The sequence below is a fragment of the Sipha flava genome, unplaced genomic scaffold (assembly GCF_003268045.1).
Source record: "Sipha flava isolate LNK unplaced genomic scaffold, YSA_version1 84_pilon_pilon, whole genome shotgun sequence".
NCBI lineage: Eukaryota > Metazoa > Arthropoda > Insecta > Hemiptera > Aphididae > Sipha > Sipha flava.
The window spans coordinates 974,527-996,598 of record NW_020273626.1 but is presented as its reverse complement, the minus strand read 5'-3'; the positions used below and the strand labels follow the sequence as shown (position 1 = coordinate 996,598).

Sequence of the window (22,072 nt, the reverse complement as noted above, 5' to 3'; positions counted from 1 at the left end):
AATTAAATAAATATAAAATATACATAATAAATAAAGACCTTTTACTTGCAGTAATTATTTCCATAAAACAAATTAAAATTTTGGTTTGCTTTATTACCATTACACTAATAATAATAAAAAAAAACTTATATTATAGATATATAGATAGATGTTAATATATATAATACAAACAAAAGTTAAACATTGCACGCTTGCTTTATTGCCATAATAGCACAAATAATAATGTTAATAAGTAACATATTTTATATAAATATTATAATAGATACATATGTAGATATAATAGATTAATACACAGATATATGTAATATAAACAAAAGTAAAACATTGACTTGCTTTATTGTCATTACACAAATAATAAAAAAAAACATATACAATGTAGATCTATATAATATATATATAGATATAAAAATAATAACTATATAATATATAAAAAATAACTTATAAAGGGATAAAAATTAAATCTGAGCCAGATACACGGACTTTGTGTGACCTCTGATGTAATTGTTCCAAATTAATGCAAATATATTTTGGGATAGGGGTAACATTAAATGCCTGATAATGTTCATTAAAATAATTTGTTTTAAATAGTTGGCATATTGCAAATGATAGGTTGACATCTGTAATAAAAATATGTTTTATTAATCCAAACGATGGTAACATATCTTCAATTTCGCAAGCATTTATCACTATACACATATTATTACAATTAAATAGAATATTTTTTATTTTTACCCAAGAAACAAACATTATATTATCATTAGAGAAATCAAAATTATTAGTTATAAAATTAATAATTTTAATTATTAATTTTATTATAGAACTGCAATGTTAACACATTAATCTTTAAAATCCGTCCAACTTAATTTAATAGGTAAAATATCTATATGTTATGATTTTTTTTTAATAATTTAAATTTTATTTTTTTAAATATATTAAAAAAATGTATATAAAGTTAAAATTTTGAAAGAAAAAAATAAGATTTATTATTTGTATGAATGAGCAAATTAAAATAATATGAATAGGTACCTAATTTTAAGCCATTTATGAAAAAATCTTGTACTAGTATCAAAATAACAATAGGTTAATAACTTATGATATATACGTTATAATAATTTGTAATTTAGAAATTAGGTAGTTATTTAAATATCAAAATGTATGAAATATATTTTACCTGAAGAATATTCATTATTTTTTTTAGCAATACTAGTGTTCGAAGACCGTAATACAATTTCATTTAATAAAATTTCCTCCTCAACATGATTGTTGTCAATGGGTAATAATGTATTATCAATATCCGTTACTTCAAATTCCAAACTGTCCCAATCAATTGCAGGGTGTTTTGGTTGTAATTCAATGTTTTTAACAGCTAAATTCTACAATGTTAGAAGGGTTGTATAAGAAAATAAATATACATTACATTATTTCCCAAAAATAAATTTATCAGATAAACCAAAAACATTTCTCCCTTTTTTTTGATTATATAAAATGAAAAAATTCTTTAGGAGTTCATACTTTAAGATTTTTTAATTCTCCAAGATTTTTTAAAAATACTGATCGTTGACCAATCTTAGGAAACAATTGTGTGACCATGGTTTCAGTTAAGTTTAACAATGCCATTTCATTTATTTCTTCATCTAAATAAAATATAGGTAGGTACAATTTATTATTTGAATATAGGTATTAGAATAATGTTTCTTTGTATGTCTAATTTAAATTAAGCTTTTAATTATGGAAGATACCTTTAAAAACTTTAATGATTTCTGATGAGAATCCCCATTCTTTCAATTTTGATTCAGTATATATATCCATAGTATAACACTAAAAATACACAAATTCTATAAAAAAAGTGAATACTTTTAAATTTTATTAGAGGGTAAATTATATTTATTTTTTTTCATTTTAATAGATTTGTAGGTAGTTACATAAAAGAGAATATTATTTATAAACAATTAATAAAATCATGACTGACTTTCAAAAGCAGCGCAATAACGCATATTTTAGAGTTTTTAAGTGCATATTTAAGAGCTAAAAAGTAACATTTTTTGTGCTACAACTTCCGAGCCCTGGTAATAACTAATGGGTAGGTATAGTAAAACAAATAAACTTACCTTATAAGGCTCAAGCAGAAATTGACAAAATTTATTGGTGCGAATAAAATAAAACGCGAGACACAACATTAGCACATTACAATGGTAAAATAGTAAGATACACAACGAAATTTAATATTTTTATATGTATTGGTAGACACAATATGGTTAATAGCGCCGTAAAGATCACGATAATCGGAATGCCATCAATGTAGCTACTAGCGGGGGGAAGAGAGGCCTTATACGATAACGGAAACATTGGTAAATCCCGAAGTTTCCTAAAATAAACAGTAGTTCTGTTATAATTATAGTTGAAATCACTAATATTTATAGTAAATACAACCACACCGTTTTTATATTAAATCTTAGCCGAGGTAATAAGTAACTGTAACTAAATAATAGAAATTGTACCTATAATTTTTCAACTATGATACTTTAGTAATATTTGCTAAATATAATTAGTAACAATAACTGAAATATAGTGTAACCACCTATAATTTTAATAGCTATAATTTTATAGTAATTTTTTTTTTCCGTGTAGGAATAAAATAACTATATCTAAATAAAAAAAAATTAATATTTTTCTCAAAAAGATGAATTTATTTTTATTCGGAAAGGCGATTTGAATAAAAAATCATTTCCGTGACATTTTCAAGTGATAAAAATGTAATATGTATAAATATGATACGCAATGCATTTTATGAATAGGTGTACCGATAATTATGATTTAGTAAAGACGTCGTGATCGTGGTCCGAGGCGAATTCCATTTAAAACCGGCGTTTGACGTTTGCACAATTTTCAGTAAACGTCGAAAATTTAACTCCCCTTCTCGCGCTGAAACTAGTGCAGCAACGATATGCATTTCGAGTGGCACGCAACTTAGTCGAAGCCTTACGCGCGGACATGGGCGTATTGTAGAGGGGCGAAGGGGCGATCACCCCTGAATCAGTGGCGTAATTGAGAATGTTTCATGGAAAGGAACAAAATAAATTTGTATGGCAAACTTGTGGGGGCAATGCTTGTGAAATTCAGTATCACAATTTAGTCCGATATTTTTTCATATAATGATAATATCTTCAGCAAGGCTTACTGCTTCTCTTAGATCAATTTTTTTTTTTTTTTGTAGCAACTTATACAATAGTAATCCAAAAGAAAAAACCAATTGGAAAAATATTTTATTATAAAATAAAATAAATTATATTTATTAATTACTATTTACTTGTATAACTTGTAAGGATATAAGAAATTCTGAATCAATAGTTTTTAATAGTATATTAACTTACGTTGCAGTGGAATCATTCCAATTAGGAATATTTTCTGTACCTATGATTCAACTACGAATGCAAATAGTTCAATGAAATCTGTTACCGCATCATAATGCTGTACCCATCGTGTAGCACACAATCTTTTTAAAGTTTTAACCTTAGGATCCTCATTACTATTTTCAATGTTGGTTAAAAGAACATTTTGACAATTTGGTGTATTGAAGAAAACATAGACGTATACGGATAAATATTTATAACCGGGTTTTTTTTTTTAGTTTCGTAATAATTTATAAGTTTGTATTTGAGCTATTTGTAGGTTTAAGACAATATATAAATACAGCTCATGGGGAATATCTATCCTTTTTATCCCCCCTCCCCATAATTACGCCCTTGCACTAAATCCGTATTTGAGGAATTGATTATATGTGAGATACACATTTCAAATTTTTTTAATGTGAATCATTTTGTAACTAAATAAAATTACGCGTGGCTGGGAATACTGAATCGGGCTTTTTATCGGGTCTATACTTAGTAAAAAATCAAATAAAACACAAGCGTAACTTTCAAAACACAGACAGGTATAAAAAAGAAATACACAAAAGTCGATTCTAAGTAGATCCGGCATTAGATTAAAACAAAAAAAAACCACAAATATTAAGGATTTATTTGATTTAAATATTACCAAAACTTTTACTTGTAAATTTTGAGCCTAAATTAAAGAAACAATTTGAGTCCCCCCTCTCTAAAAGTAAGTCTGAATACGCCCCTGTGCGCGGACGTGTTATTTTTCGTATGTAAAACCGAATCCGGGAAAAAAAAACGCGTGACAAATATCGCTGTTGCCCGTCAACAGCGGCAATTAATTGAAAACCTTCAAAACGTCATAATATACATAATAAATAGTCATTACGCGCGGACGACTGCATGTGTGTTTGCGAGCGAGGTCATCGCGTTATTTATCGTTCAGAACGTCTAAGGATTCAAAAGACGAGGGTAGGGTGATAATGATGATGATAAAAAAATCAACCCCGAGACACTCCTCTTTCGAACGCCACCGCTGCAACGGTCTCCGACGAGCGGTGGTGGTGGTAAATGAGACGAAACACGCAGCGGCGGCGACGGCGGCGGTTCGGGAAATAATGACTTCAATTGTACCACGACCGGAGGTGCAGAAGCGCAGCGGATCTCGGTAGCGGTTCGTGGTACCGGTAGTGGTGGTAGCAGCGGCATTTAGTAGTAAACACCGATTGTCGCGCGTATGTGCAGCAGTAATTAGGATTGATATGTGTACAATATCGTGAGTGGTGTACAAACAGTCGGACGAATGTCTTGTGCGTCGCACTCGTCAGGTAATTGCCACCCGGACGATTAAACCATTGCACTGAAAATTCGACATGGGACGACCGTCTTTCGCGGGTTTGATTTTATTTTAATAATATACACGAGACTATCTTTATTATTATTATTGCATTCTGACCGTCGGTGGGCGCGCCTGTAATCTGTATGCCCCACCGACTCCGGTGATAACGCACACGCACAATAATAATTATTATCATCTCGACGCGATAACGGAACCGCGTAATTATCGAGAAAAACCAACGGCCGAACGAATCGCGCCCGCCAGTCCATCACCTTGCCTTCGGACGTACGGAACGCGTACATCACCGGTTTGCTGGATAACCAAGCGAACGAACCGTTTAGATTACCGAAAACATTCATCTCATTTCGTTACCGTGGTTCTTACCGGGTCTATGTTGCGTCGTTTTATTTTTTACCATATTTTTTCCGTTTCGTCGTTTTGATTTCATCGCGCGAGCAATGGATCGTTTTTCGATTCGCTGGACTCGAGCGGACCCGCCGATCTTCGCACCACTCGTTCCGCGCTGACCCGACGATCGACATCGATCAGAACAGAAGAAATAATCACCATCAACATTACCGGGGTCGTACCGTTACCACCTAATCACTCGGGCGCGCACGCACGCACACACGCACGCCGTCTAAACATGCATATCGGACGCCATAAGAGATTAACAGGTCAGTACATACACGTGATATATTATAATATACAATACGTACATGCGTGTTACGAGCACACCAACGTATATGTTATATAATGATCTATATTGATCTATATTGTACATTCGCGTTGGTTCCGGTCCATCGCACCGAATGCGGAACACTCGCTGGCTTTGGAATATAGACACGTTTCTCGAAATTTATTTATTTATTTCCCCCTCCTCCCCCTGAATTTTACCACCTTTATTCTCAAGCACGGTTTTGGACAGCTTTGCAACAAAACATAGTAATCCTCTTGAACGCGTTGCGTTGAGTTTTTGAAAAACATCAACGAAGCCCTTATAATCGAATCGTATGATATAATATAAACAGGTGTTTAAAATATATCTTCGACGTTCGACGATGGACGCGGTACGCTTCTTCGTTTACGAAACAACGCGAAAATACCGATTCAAACGTTTCGTTATAGCACTAATACGCAGTACAGTAATATCCATTTTCGAGTTTTTAATATTTTCATTTATTTTTTCCGACAAAATGTATCCATAAACTAATCCGATCCTGTCACATTGTTTTGAAATTAATAGTATTAAACCGTTACTCATCGCACTCCCCACCCACGAATACTGTGTTTATGTGTTCTTGGTCGTAATGACTATTGTCATACCAAATTGATCGATTTCGAATTTTCGTTGATAAAACCATTACTTACCAAGTACGACGGGACAAATTAAAAAAAAATACATTCGATATCGAATGATAAATGCTAACAAAAGTCGAAAGAACTAATACATTTGGATTACGAGACTACTGTACGTTAGCGCTGATTAGAGAAATACGTAAGTGATATAAGAATAGATGCACAAAACAATTGTAATCGATCTTTAGATCATGTGGTAATATCGAGTTTTATCAATAGTATATTTGAAAAAATCATAGTCAAACATCATGAATTGTAGGATTAAACCAAAAAATTTAAATTCCTCGGCACAGAGCACCCAGTTGAAAAATGTTTAATATTATGATATATTATGCTTATTGTCTATACAATCAGGTACTGATGTCGAGGTATATTTACGCATACATGATTGCACGGTAACGATTGTGAGGTGAAACAAGCCTTATATTTTAGTATGCGAAAATTATAATAATTGTACACCTAAAACTGTGGGTTAGGTGGTTGGTAATTTATGGTCCATCAACGAGATCGGCCATAATAATAATAGGTATTATTTATTTTTTTGTTTCCGAGGTGGACTCCATTATACATAGGTATAGTAAATACAGTTTACGGGCACACATTTAATTTATATTATTATAACCTTACTAAAATTATCGAACGGCGAGATCAGATAAGTAAACGAACGCGAGTGCAGTTCAATATTACGCACGCGGTATCGAATAAAATACATGTATTGTAATATAAGTGGAATTTTTGACAAAATAACGAAAATGCCATCACGATCAAAATGCTATGAAATTATATCATCACTCGACCGCAGTGATAATGTTGATTAAGGTGATTTATAATGTTATTGGTTCGTATTATTCTAAAGTTTTCCTTGTAACAATAAAAATTGCAAAACAGTAGTGGTGATAATTGCAGTTACGATGAAAGACAGAATTAGATATAAGTACAATACGATAATAATACTGTAATACATATTATGACACACGGAACGAACTCGAACGTGCGTCTGCAGTTCAACGTTGCTATTATCGTTATTATTATTACGATTATTATTAACAGATCTCGCTGTTAACATAAACATATGTATTATTCTTTTTTATTTAATTATACATCATATCTTATCTGGAATTCTGTTTTTTTTTTCGAATTCAAGTGGAATACAGTAGTATAGCTTTATCGTTAACCCATGAACCCGTGCCCTATGTTGTTGTGATGTTTTCAAAGACGATGAACTTTTGATGTTGAACTAATTTTTAATTTTTTTTTGAAACCATTTGAAACTCGTGATCGAAATGCGTCTTTTATCTGACCGTTACTATTGTCTATTTGTAATCAACAATAGTTCAATAGTATTCGTCCGTACGCGCGCAATCATTTGAACATGTTGTTCAATTATAATATTGCGGATGATATAATTTTTGGATTCTGATTAAAAATACTAGCAGGAAGATACAGTATATCTACTCCTACCATTATACAATACTATGGTTTGTTCTTTAGTCCTTGCTATAAATCAATTTAACTTAAAATGTATCACGAAACACAGTTTAAATTATACGTTTAAATATTATTTTTTATCGATTCAAATTGTGTAAAACACAGAAAGGAAGGCATACGTCATACCAAATTTATCTCAAGACCTGATCATGTGTCCTGAATACTTTGAGCTTTTTTCTACATTTCATTATCGTTTTGCAATCGTGCGCGTGTGTACATATTTCGATGTGTACCGAACACATATTTTCATGGAAGACAAATGCGGAGAAAAAAATAAATAAGAACACAGGATGCGTGCCCTTTCGGTGTTTATTGATATTCGTATTTACTATAAATATTATATTATACATACACGCGCGTGCACGTTCGGATTCGTTCTTGCGAGAGTGTTGCAGTCGCCCGATCATCGTACGATCTCAGTTGCATGCGTTTCGTTTGTGGTACATTTCGGTATTTCAACACGTTGTCTACACGGACGCCTGTACCAACACGTTTGTACGGCGTAAGGCATAAAATATCAAATATATCCTACTATATGCGTATTAACACGAACGTTTTAGTTTAGTTTCTGATGTTATCGGCTAATAATAAATGTCTGTACATAAAACATTTATGTTACATTAATCTCATCGATATCCGATAATATTACTTTCCCGGCTAATACATCCTTGCAGACAGTGACGGATTGGCTAAAAATTTCGGCCCGAGAAATTACCGTATGACCAGGTCACCATTCAATAATAATAATTTTCCATAAAAGTCTCATTTATTCGTAGATTAAATGCTCGTGGAATTGCTTATATCACGTTTACACTGGGTTTTTATCACAATCTTACAATTAAATACTTAAATACATTATTTTTATAAAATAATTTTTAATCCAAGTACATCGGCCCAGTATTATAATACGACTAGCGGCCCACCGAGAACTTTCCCGTTATCCCGGTGGGCCAGACCGCCGCTGCTTGCAGGCTAGCTTTCATGCAAGAGAAAATTATGGGTGCTTATTATTCGTATTTAGAATACCTTTTGAAAACGAATTACAAATATAATATTATTCAACGATAATGTTTCATGTTTTATTATGGTATTATAATATTATTATTCTGATCATCTCAGTGTAATATTTTGCATGAGTATCCACAAAAATCACTTAGGTTTAATGGTTTTAGGATATTTTCAGAAATATTAAGTCATAATATCGTGTAAACTTTGTATGCGCGCATCTATGCATTTTGTTCTTGCACACGATTTGAAATGTACCTAAAATCAATGGCAAGAAGGGGGTAACGAGAAATGGCCACCTATCGATTTTTTTCAATATATGGCGGGTGGATAAGTAACAATTTAGTTTCGTAATTATAAATATTGGAAAATATCACACAAAAAAAAATTATAATATTGATATACGCGAAACCTAGTGTCTAGTAGTCACTAGCTGGTAACAATAAGTCAACAAATAAGTGCTATAAACGAGCAATATATTTAATACGGTGTTTGTCACATTGATCGTGTGTGTATTAGTTATTAGATATACAACGTTTTAGGTGCATTTCTTTGATTTTTATTTTCAGTAAATATTCAGTAGGGTCTTCCGTAGGTGGGTGGATATTTATCGAAAATATACTTGCCTCTTATAATGCGGTTAATGCGTTAAAGCATTTTCATAAATATTGTTTGATCGTATAAATTCTATTAATTTTGCGGTGTTGCATGATTACATTATTAGAATTATCGTTGTTCGATTGTTTTACATTTTTCTATACGGTTTTGTGAATTTTATATTTGTTTCTCATTATTATGTCGTGTATAATTAAGATGACAATATATTTTATAGTCAAAACGAGAGGAAATCATTTTTTCATAATTTTGATTATAAATTTTTTTTTATTATTTATTTAATAACTATTACTAAAATTATTTATTCTGATAATTTTAAAGAACAATAAAATAAAATAAATCAATTACATTTAATGTATACAACTTTTTTTATGTATATATATAAAAGAAAAAGTGTCTAAATAAAGAAAACGGTTGACAGTTTCTGTAATATTGAAATAATGAACTATAAAAAAGAATGTAGTAATTTTGTGTTATTGCTGATATTGCATTGTTTATGTATTATTATACAGTATACTATAGGTTATACTATATGTTAAAATGTCCGTATTTATTAGTGTAGTTATCTATCACGATACACCACATAGCCCCAAATGCTATTCACCGTCGTTACTTGTATTCGTCAATCATGCAATGATACAGTATACACCTACACGTCACATATATGCATACTAGTTAAATATAATAGAAACAATAATTCTTCAACAGATTAAAATTGATCATCAAAATATGTACTATTTTCTGAAAACGGTAAATTGTAGAAGATTTCCCAGAGGACAATGGACAATGGTATGAAAAACGAGACTGCAATATAATAAATACGAGACATATGTATCTATAATGTTCAGTTTGGAATTATAATTGTATCTCTATTAACATGATATGTTTTGATTTACATAACATTACATAAAACGAAGTATAAAAAATGTATTTCGCTGTGGGTTTGAATTAAAGGAGATTATATAGTAACTATTTATGATCGATTATTATGTGAGCATGATATAATTTTAATATTTATGCTTTCTGCGGGATCTAGAAAATTAAATTAGTAGTTATATTTTTTTCTGATGATGATTTTTGTCTAGGTTTCTCGAATTTCATCTTACGGTCACAAAATTATTCATTTTTCCTTGAGCAACATAATTATGAATTAGTATTAATTTCAAGACTTGTAATAGAAAACAAAATGAGATACCCATTTTGCTATTAATTTATGAAACTATTTTATTACTTTAATTTATGACAAATTATCATAATTACTGTTGGTTTCGACATAATTTTCACGAAAAATACATGGATGATTCAACTTGTTGTGAACGTCAAGAATGTCGTCTTATTAATTATGTTACACCAGTATTTTGTAAGTATTAATTGTTTATGTTTGCTTATAATACTTTCACTATTTTAAAATATTATCACGCGTCTTAATTTTGAATTAATAATGTGATTTTTTAATAGTATGTTCGGAAGTTTTTATAGTTTAATTTAAGAAAAAGAACACTTATAATATTATAAATTATATTGCAGTTGTAGTAGTTAAGTATTCAAATGGAATGGAAGTATATAAAAAAAAGTATTCAAATACTTTTCCAAGTATTATTTCAATTGTAAATGTTTTTTGAGCAATTAGGACTCACTCGCCAATACTTATTAAAAACTTGATTATCACAATACTACTTAAAACATTAATATTGATTTAATATAAGTATTGAACGAATAATTCCAATTATATAGATAATGAATTCCATTTCTTTATAAACTATTTTTACATGTCTTTATTAATTATGTCTAGTTAATAATACTTAATTAATATATAAATTCAAAAAATGTTAATTACGATCTAATTAAAAAAAAATTATCTTATTAGATAAAACCATCTGTTACAGCTAAAAACTTTATATTTGTATTTTTTGTTTAATCATTCGACGATCAACAGTGAAGCATAAATTGCATGATTTCAATATATATATGTTTCTAAAGCAATTATATTAATTTCAAGAAGAAAAACGTCTTTTACCATGAATAACAATGAGCACGTATTGCATGACATTTCAAAGATATTTATACACAAATTTTATCATTAAGAATTAATTAGGTTTTGTAAAAATCGAATTTATGAAAAAAAAAAAATAATATTGTGTGAAAAACACTATCACCGATAATTTTGTAATAAAGGTAACTAGATATTGAAAATATTAACTGTAATTTTTTTTCTTTTTAGTCACTTTGCTTGTATTTAAAATTTACAATACACGTTTGAAAAATCAATATTTTACCATGATTTATGATTGACCATATTAACCTATAGAAATCTGAGCAAAAATTCAAATTTACATTTATATTCCCTGTATTACAAAAATAATTCCGAAAGAAATTAATTATAATTTATTATGTATAGATATAAACCTAATTAAAATGAAAAAAATAAATAATTACACACATAGTAATAAGAAATGTAAGGGAAGTTTATTATTGCTGTGTAAAAAATTAATTAATTTTCCCTCTCAATTGTTATTCAATACAACACATTTTATCTGGGTATAATAAATATTGAAATAATAATTTATCTTGTAGATATTATTAAGTTTAATTTTAAATTTATAAATACCACTTAAAAAGTTTATTCAAAACTTTTAAAACATGTTTGCCTTTTAAAAAAAAAAAAATTACTTCTATAACTCTCATAAGAAAGGTAAAAAAAAATGAATATTAAAAAAGAATCTTAAATTAAAAAACATTTAATAATCTTTGGTGTATAGCTACTGCTTGCCGTACGTTTTTTCTTACACGTCGCCGCGATCGACAAAGAATAAATGCGGTGGTTTTCAAATATTTGTAATTAATTTTAGATAGGTACACAGCGTGGTCGACGCTCGTTGTTTAAATTAGATATTACGTTTCATAGTCAGCTACTTATTCGGTTGCCGTTAATATTATTCTACAATGATTAATTTTATTCTACCCGTTTGTTACCCCATTATTTTTATTATTTTATAATTTTATGTGTTACGTATCCACCAGTACCGAAAGTAAAACAATAAATATTATTTAATTATATTTTTGTAATTTATGGCAGAAGTGTGTAATGTAAGCACACAAATGTTTGTATGTACTGATATTGTAATACAAGTGGTATAGACGATAAATACTGTATGCATTACAGTACGAATCTCATATTATCTCGTGTCGTTATTTTTTATTTATATTTTTCAATCGGTATTAACAATATTTAATGGTGTTTTGGACGAGTCGGTACGATAGAACATAATATGGTATTATTGTATTTTGAAATGAACAAAACGCATGAGAATAACTTATTATGTGTACGACGTTGCTGTATAACAATAATAATATTATGTATACAGCTGTGTGTGGCGCACGTGGTTCGATACATTTAGGTTATATAATTATAAACGGGGTGGAAAAAAGCCAAGGACAAGAGAAACGCACAATAAGGGAGTGTTTGGAAGACAGAGCAAACCGTTTCATTAGAAATTTCATTGATTTGTCCCAAACGTTATAAAATGTCGCCGCCAACAATGCCGTGAAACAAACCAACTGTCCACATAGGGATTTAATTATTATTTTTAAGATGTACGTATATATATACACAAATAGACAGTCTAATATCGGATATGACTCGCAACACAAAAATCGTATCTATTATAAGGAAATGATCACATATAATATGCTGTATTTATCAAACTTGTTTGGGAAAAAAATATTAGCGTTAGAATTTTTATATATATGAAAGTTCAAGCAAATTAATATGTAGCATATACCTACTCTATATCATGTCACTCATAAAAAGTTGTTCAGAACTGAATCTTATTTCAGACTTTTCTTATTATTAATGTAGTTTATTTAAGTTTAACTAAATATTCGCATGCGATACATATAACCCAAGTTTGACATTGTACAATATAATTCCGATCATGACTAAAATTATTTAATCTCGTGATTGCAGGTATATTTGATTTAAAAAAATGTATTAACCTAATTAAAGTCATCGAGGTGATTCATATAAAACTGTTGTATATTTATTTAATTTCATTTGGATAGTTAAATAAAATTATTACCTATTAATTATAATTCGTTTTACTTAAAGTAAGACGATGAAGTGGTAAATAAAAGAAAATAGTACACGTATTTTTGGATATGATAAGTATTCTTTGAAAATCTAAAGTTTACAACTAAAATATGTTATACAAATATTTGAACAATTTAATTAAATTGTTGAACAAGTAATATTTGATAAAAGCAATTTAAAATAACAAAGTCGAAAAACATTAATAATTTATAAAATATATTATCTACTCAAAACATTTTCAAGTATGTACCACACTGCATAGATCATATTATATATATGACCTTTATATTGTTGGACACGTATTGTTATATTATTATACAACAGTAATTTTTTTGTTTATAAATCAGAAAGTAATAACAAGATATCAATAATTTAAACCAATTTATTGTTTATAATTATAGTTTAGATATTGTGAAATAAAAGGGTGTACTTATTAGCACTTTAATATGACCTTATTAAAAACCCTCACTCTGTGCTATAACAAATATTAAAAAACAGCTGAAAGTATAAAATAAAATTATTTTATACAGATATTTCTTATTAATAATGAATTGTTATACACGAGAATACATTACTATAGTAATACTATACTATACTTAATTCATGTATATATACAACTTCTATAAATTTAAAAATTCTATTAAATGATTTAAATATCTCCTTATGTAAGAAATAACTCCGAACAACATCCTGTTAAATGTATTCTGAAATAATAAAAAAACACCTTGAAGTTTTTACTCCTTGAAATTGGATAGTTCCTTCCATAAAAATTGTAAACATACGAAAAAAAGAATAAATGAAATATTAAATTAACAATATAACATCAACCGTAATAAATATTAGAATGCAAAAATGCAGTATAAAAATACATCACGAAAATACAAAATTTACCTATTTGTTTTTATATGCATTTAATTATGGTTAATTATGATTTTATAACAATAAATAATAATAATTCTTAAATTATTAATGAAACAATTATCTACTTATTATCTACTAATTATCTACTTTATCTTCGGAATACCAAAATAACATGCCTACTTTTTCGTATAATTTTATTTTTCTTGCAGACGAACTTATAATTTTTTTTCATAAAACATAAGTTCCCGATTGATACCAGGTAACTGACCACATTTTTACACTTAAAATATTTAAAGATAAAGTATTATAATAATGTTTTTAATAAAAAAATCATAAAATATCAATTTACATGGAGCTGGATCTTCGTCATCACTGAATGGACAGTCCCAAATTCTATTGCATTTCAAACCATGAGAAATGCATTTTCCAGACTTATAATTATAGTCTCTTCTTTAGATTTGTCTAAAATTATTTCAAAATGAATGTGTAAAATATACTAAAAGCGCGAGTATTTTTCTTTATAATATTATATATCTATCCGTCGAATAAGTATTACGTATGGAAAGGTGTACCAGCGATTAAATAGTCAATTCTAAAAATGTGTAATATTTTATGTACGATAATACAAACAACAGTTACCTTACATACTGGTGTACTGTCATTTTATTACTATTTTTAACTTATACCTTATTAAAACGTTTATTGACAAGATATTACATAGAAACTGTATTTTGAATACTTATCGCTCACTTCGCTTAGATTAGTACGAGATAGGATTTTGTTATATTTTGAAATCAAATCAAAAAGTGATTTTAAAACGAATACGAACTAATATAAAAAAACTTTATGTCACCGTGTTTTGCCCACTTTTCGAAATTAAAATTTCGATAATAAAAACAAACGACCAATTTATTGAAAATATATTTTATTTGATTTGATAGTAGGTTGATTAGACAAGATATGATACGGAACTTATATTTTTCCTAGAAAAATAAGAACACGAACAAAAAAAAAAAAAAACCCTTAGTGGCTTGAGACCAATACGTACTAGTACAGTGTAGGATACGAGTACTTGTACCTCCTCGCTTCATTCGATTCAGCTGCGAGAATTGGTCTAGTCTGTAACTCTTTTGCTCGATAATCATATATACAGCAAACTACTTTGATATGTACGTGTTTATTAGACTTATACTGTCGTTTGAAATTGATTGATTATGACGCGGCACATTAGGTGATGATGGTGGGTGCGCACGTATCGCAGGTGCGATGGATACCGTTTTTAAAATATTATAATAATATTATTAATAAAAAAGACAGTATTAACGCACTGAGTTAATGATGTATATTAATAATAATAAAAAGAAATAATGAGCACTAGTGTGGTCAAAACAATATATGATTGGTGATAAAAAACAAAGAAAAAGATTTTGAAACAGAAAACAAAAATGAGATGTGTCTCCGTACACGGTCTCGGAAAAAACAGCACGGTTTAGATCAGTGGTCTTCAACCTTTTTCGATCTGCGACCCACTTTTCTTACCAAACATTTTTCGTGACCCATGTAAATTTCGATAGCCATGAAAGCCAAATAAAAAAGTTAAAATTATTTAATGTATGCCATATTAGAAGTGCTTTTATAACAAAATAAATCAAAATTGATATTTTTTAGGTATTTAGGAAATATTTAATTTATAATACAAGTAATGACACAAAAAAAAAAAAAAAAAATACATGTAATGATACCGAAAAATGTATATGTTTTGATATACAAAAGAAATGAGTGCGATATTTGTCCCGGACTGTTTTCACACGAAACACCTCCACCTCAGCTCAATTTAACACAATGCAGTTTATAAATATATGTAATGTAAATGCGATTTATAAATTAAGTCAACCTATCACTTCATTTGATTGTTTATTATTTTTTTCTTTTATTTGAAGATTGAGGCTTCAACAGCAAATATTATTAGCTATTAGATGTTACATATTTGATGTGTTAGGTGTTAGATTTAAAATTACAATATTACACATGAAATATTATATAGGTGAAGTTAGATGTAAATTAAAATTTATTAATATAATATTTGTGATACTTAATAATGTGACAATTTTCAGAGTTTGTTTTTCGCTAAGTACTTTTACTATGTTGGATGGCATGTTCAGGTTGGTGCGTATTGAGGTAAATTGTGTTCACTCCTCCACTATGTGTTCAATAGTTAATGATTAGTGGTATATGTTGCATATTGGTTTGAGGATTTTTTCTAATTTAGTATGAGTGTTTGAGAAAAAAGGGTTAATTCTCATCTTCTACAAATTTAAAATATTAGTAATAAAATAGTACGGTTTCGGTTCTATTCGAAAACATTTTTATGCAGTATCATATGACATAAATTATATAATATATATAAATATGATTTTTTTAAATTTTAAACAGAAAACTTATCGCGACCCAATCTTAAAGCTTACGCGACCCAAAATCGGGTCGCGACCCACCGGTTGAAGACCACTGGTTTAGATGGTGGTACCTGTCGGACGTCATAGCGACCGCTCGCCTCCCCTGTCCGGTGATGGATGGGGATGGGATTTCGCTGCGACGTTGTGTGCCGTGATCTGGTGGTTGATGAGTGAGCAGGGGCGTATCTAGGGGGGATTTTAGGGGGTCAGCTGACCCATAGTTAATATTTGTTGACAAAATTGACCTCTTGGAAATTTTTTTCTCTTTTTAGACCTTGATTTGGACTCTTGGACAGTTGGCCCATTGGAGTTACTTGAAAAATGAATGCCATGTATATTCAAAATTTAATATTTTTCAATTCATAATTTATATTTTAAATTATATCGTTTTAGTAGAAAGTTAGGTAAATCATATTTTATTCCGTACGTTTGTTGCGCTGATAAAATTAAATTATATTTAATAATCGTAAATAAGTTATTATCGGTAGTATCACTTATTCTAAAATGTAATATAAATATACTTATACATTTTTATGAGCATATTGTATTTTTTTTTTTTTTTTTACAAGATATTAATTTCTAATTTAGTTTCATCCCTAATAAATGGCCTCTTGAAATGGCTTGACCCACAGTTCCCCGACTCTGGATCCGCCCCTATGAGAGAAATAAGGGCACGGTCGGCGACGGCTGTTTTGGTAACGACTGCCGCACGGGTCTGCGTCAATTATCGCAAATAAAAACAATTCCGAATACAGTTGTGCGTATTTCTGATTCGGTCGGGGCTTACATCGTTTACGGGGGCATGACAAAACAGACGAATTACTATTATTTTATAACAGAAAGTTTATAAAATTCAAATTCCTCTATCAAGTTTAAATAGTTCATACAGTCGTGGGATATGCGTGAACCTATTTATAAAATACATTAAAAAAAAGTTTTTTAAAATAATTTATGTTATTAAAATAAAATAAAACATTAAGGTAAAAGAAAAATAATTGTTACCCAACTTATCATTTAGGATTATATTTAGAAACATTATCCAATGCGTCACACTAAATTGAATAGTTGAAAATTATTTTTAGCATACCTGTAAATTTCAATTTTATTTAGTGTTCAGTTTAAAATATATTATCTCTATATTTTCATAAAACACAATTATGATGTATTTAAATTTTGTACTACACATATAAGATATGTGCATTTATAACAAATGTAGTTTTCTGAGCAATAAATTCTTATCGTGTAGTGAGTATAAAATATTCCATTTTAATTTCATCATAATTTTCGGGTGTTTTGGCAATTTTCTTTTTCATTATTTTGTATTTTTTGTCGTTTTCATAGATTTCCATCCTGTCGAAATATTTATTTTCAATTGAACTGTATTTTTTTTTTTTTTTAGAGAAAAATACATTTTTGTAGACAAGAAATATATTTTTTAAGGATATACAAATAATAAACAACATTTTTTGAAATGTAAAATATAAACGCTTTTTGAGAATATATAAAAAATTGAAATATTATTTATATAAGTAAAACTTTTACGAGTTCAAAAGATAAAAAAAATATTAAAACTACTTTTTTAGATCAGGAAGTTGTAGATTTTTTTCATTGTAATTTTAGTGTTTATTTTTTTAGAATAATAAATGTACTACGGTTTATTATAACCGAAGTAAGCAAATAAAATCGCATACCTTCACTCTGAATCATAATATGTGTATGTCATATAATTATAACTGTATCACTTCGTATGTATGAACAAAATAAACAAAATTTATATTTCGGATTTGTGTGCAAAACATTTTATGTATCTCGACGGTGGAGTATCACAAAAAATTGAAAACGCATTTCGCTCGAATAATTATTATTATTTACTTATATATCTACATTTTATGATTAATGTTTTAGGCCGTAAGTATCACTATACTACTTCTGTGTCGTATTATTTAAAATAATAATAAATCCGATACAATATGTTGTATGTGACATGTGTAATATGTCGCTGCAGCGAGTACAACAATGCGAAGCCTTCCTCAAACATTGTTAGTATATCACGGTCAACATAATATTATATATTTTATTTGTATAATTGTGTATAGTTGTACAAATATAGTTTACCTAAAATCGCGTTCCGGTCAGTGAATTTATTAATATCAATGTAATGTATATTATTATTTGCTATAAATAGTAATGTATAACGAGGTCTGTATAATATTATATTTACAATATAATATTTTATTTTCATCGTTAATAAAATCATATCGGTACATCAATATTGATAGTACAATGAATAACTATATATCTACACGATTTGGAAGTATTATTTTTTAACAGTCATATAACGACGCGAGACCGCGTTTTTGTAATTAAATCATCGGGGAAAAAAAAAAAAAAAATAATTAACAAATCGAAAACGTCAGAAGGGAGTATTTATGTACATATTTCCAATAATATATTACACCGTGATAATACCGACTGTTCGTTGTGGAACAATAATATTCGCATAATCATGAACTTATTTTACGATATATAGTAAATAAACTTTGTAAAACGTTACTCGACAATGATGGTATAATGATAATACCTGGCCGCACAATAACAAGCAGTTGGAATATTCCTCTGGCGAGTTTATAATAAATATTATTAACATACGCAACCCGGAGTAGCAAAACATAATACTGTTCGTACGAAGTGCACCATAACGATTTCGCGGCAATCACTCAACCGGGCTGTAAACATACGGGGAAAATGTGAAATGTTCGCGAAACTGCCTGTACGTCGTGTACGTAGTACGTACCTACACATAGAAATACTTTTTTTGATTGTTTTTGAATGCCTGTCGAATCTAAGTTTGACAAACTTTATGATTCTTAGAAAAAAACTCGTTTTAAAGAAATACCATTTTGTTTACTTAAAAAACTCGTTTTTACTACACTTGATTTATTAAAACAACTTTTTCCAATTTTTTTCATCTATTACAAATTAAAAAAAAAAAAAAAAAAATAAATAAAAATATTAATTTAATAAATTAATACATTTTATAAAAATGAAACGTAAGTAAAAGGATTTTTTTTATTATACAAAGTATGACGTATAGTTTACTCTGATATTTTTACCATTGTATTAATAACATTAAAAAATATGCTATCATAGGATCAGGGGCCGTGCAGGTTACGGCACACAAACGAGGTGGCCATGGGATATTATTGAGGCGGGAAAATCAGCAGGGTGTCGCGTACCATATTGAAAACGCGTCGTGTACTTCCGCACGTAACGGGTCATGCGAAAGGCATATTTATGTATCGTTAATTCGAGAGGAATAAATAAATCATAGGACACAACACACGGTCAGATACGTTTGAATCCTTCGTGAATAATTTTGCACGTGCTCTCGAGTCGCGCACATATTATAATACGTAGGGCACACAAGGGACCTGTTCCTTTTTAATCGTCTCGGCTAACTATGTACGAGCATCCTGCACTTGTGAAGAACACAATATTGTTTCATATTAAAACTAATATATTTATTATAATATATATTTTAAATGATTATAATATTCGAAATATCTGTTTAAAAAATGAAAACTGTAGACAACACTAATCCATAAAAAATTATATGTATTTTTTGTTTCCACTTAAATCACATGGAATCGTTACATAGCAATTAATAATTGTAAACCTGTACATTGTATACATTATACGGATATTGAAATTTAAAAAGTCATTTTACTTGGACCGTGAATGTGTCTTAACATTATATTATAAGATTCTATGATACAAAATGATACAAAAATTAAATATATTTTAAAATTTAATGAAATTTCTAATTCATTACTAATTAATTACTTTGTTCAGGATACAACATAATGGAATGATAATACATTTTTAAACAATCCTGTTCGAATATTCTATAAATCTGGTACTTTTATTCGTGCCATTAAGAGGTGCGTGTACCCGAAGCGTGTATGTACCGAAAGATTTATTCGGTTATTTGAATTTCTTTAGAACAATTTTAAGATTACGGTTTTAACGTAAAACTGCCGGAAAAGTAACGTATATAATTGAAAAATGGCGCGTAAATATCGTCACTCGGTGGTTCAAAACCACACACGAGTCTTTGCTAACCTATCTTAAGTAAAACGCCATAAACGTTGCAGCCTAGGAGAGAAGGACCTTTTTCAGAACACTTTTTCGGCCATAATACTGGCATCTAAATTTACCATCATCTCCATGTTTGATATTTGTTATTTCAGTGTACATTTTCAATGAGCGTTGATAAAGCGTTTGAAACCTTTTTACTATGGACCGTTTTCGAATTATATAAAAAAAACGAAGCAAAAAGTTTTTTTTCAGATTTTTCACTATATTTTACTACATTTCAACGTTCATTATAGTTGTAATTTGATAATTACACAAATCATGCATACTGTTAATACAACTTATGTTACCTATAGTAAGTTCTTGCAGAATCATGAATGTAAAATGACGAGTTGTATAAAACGTGACAGCAGTCTTCATTGTGTTTCTTTTTTTCCAATCCCTTATAATATGCAATAAAGAGGATCTTATTTGTTATTTGTATTACATGTTACAAATATTTTCATATCGTCTTTTGATTTTTTTACAGTGCGATAGTTCGTTGAAATAAAGTACTCCAGGGAAAATGTTGTTTTAAAAAAGTACCTATCTAACTAAAAGTATCTGACAGAATTTCAACAAATCTGAATAAAAATATTTTATAATCTTGAGTTATTTATTATTATTTAGTTACATTGGATATTATTATTGTATTTTATAGTTGTAATACGTGGCTGTAATCGATTCAAAGTAAGTTGAAATAATTGATTTCACTATTATTTTTATTTTATTTTATTATTATTTTTTTTTTTTTTTTGTAGAATACAATGTCACATAATATGTGAAAAAATACTGATTACCTGCGAAAAATGATGAACGTTTCAACTAACTTGTATTCACTTTTGAAAATATCGTTGCTGATTATTTGATATAATTATTAATATAATAATAATGTTATAAAATATAAAATATAAGAATTAATTAATTATAAATTATGCGCTTAGTAAAAATTTAAATGATATAGATTGAACAAACTCAAATCTGGTTATTATACTCGTATTATTAGTGTACTTTGTCATTTGCTCCTTAGTTTATGTTTTTTATTCGGCATATTTTTCTTTTTTTGATTTGTGTTTTGTAATTTTACTTATATCTCTAACTGTACTTCTAATAACTCATTTACAAAGTTAAAAATATTAGGATGTAAAATCGAAGGTTCAATCGTGAATGATATGATTCATAACTATTGGTTGTACGCATGGTGGTAACAGAAAATCGAGACCAAATATTTGGGGGAAATTTAGCATCAGTTGAGATATACTCTCAAGTATCTAATATATAATCACAAAATTTTCTTATTATAAGATTAATGTAATTAATATACTATTATACTATATTATAAAAATATCTTATT

At 28.8% G+C, this 22,072-nt stretch overlaps 2 protein-coding genes across 2 annotated transcripts in view; one reads left to right on the top strand and one right to left on the bottom strand.

The window, feature by feature from the left end:
• Positions 1 to 438: 438 nt before the first annotated feature.
• LOC112693301 lies at positions 439 to 1,784 on the bottom strand. The gene is made up of 4 exons (XM_025568298.1): positions 1,740 to 1,784; positions 1,513 to 1,634; positions 1,172 to 1,373; positions 439 to 617 (listed from the first exon to the last, which is right to left on the bottom strand). Exons 2-4 carry the CDS (start codon positions 1,615 to 1,617, stop codon positions 439 to 441), a joined length of 486 nt encoding a protein of 161 aa, XP_025424083.1. The 5' UTR covers positions 1,618 to 1,634; positions 1,740 to 1,784.
• A 2,803-nt stretch (positions 1,785 to 4,587) lies between these two features.
• The window catches only part of LOC112693280 (tyrosine-protein kinase transmembrane receptor Ror-like), a 59,689-nt gene continuing 42,204 nt past the window's right edge, over positions 4,588 to 22,072 (top strand). Inside the window, exon 1 of the mRNA XM_025568271.1 lies at positions 4,588 to 5,390. Coding sequence (XP_025424056.1) covers positions 5,360 to 5,390 — 31 coding nt within the window. The 5' untranslated portion in view covers positions 4,588 to 5,359. The remainder of the gene's footprint in view (positions 5,391 to 22,072) is intronic.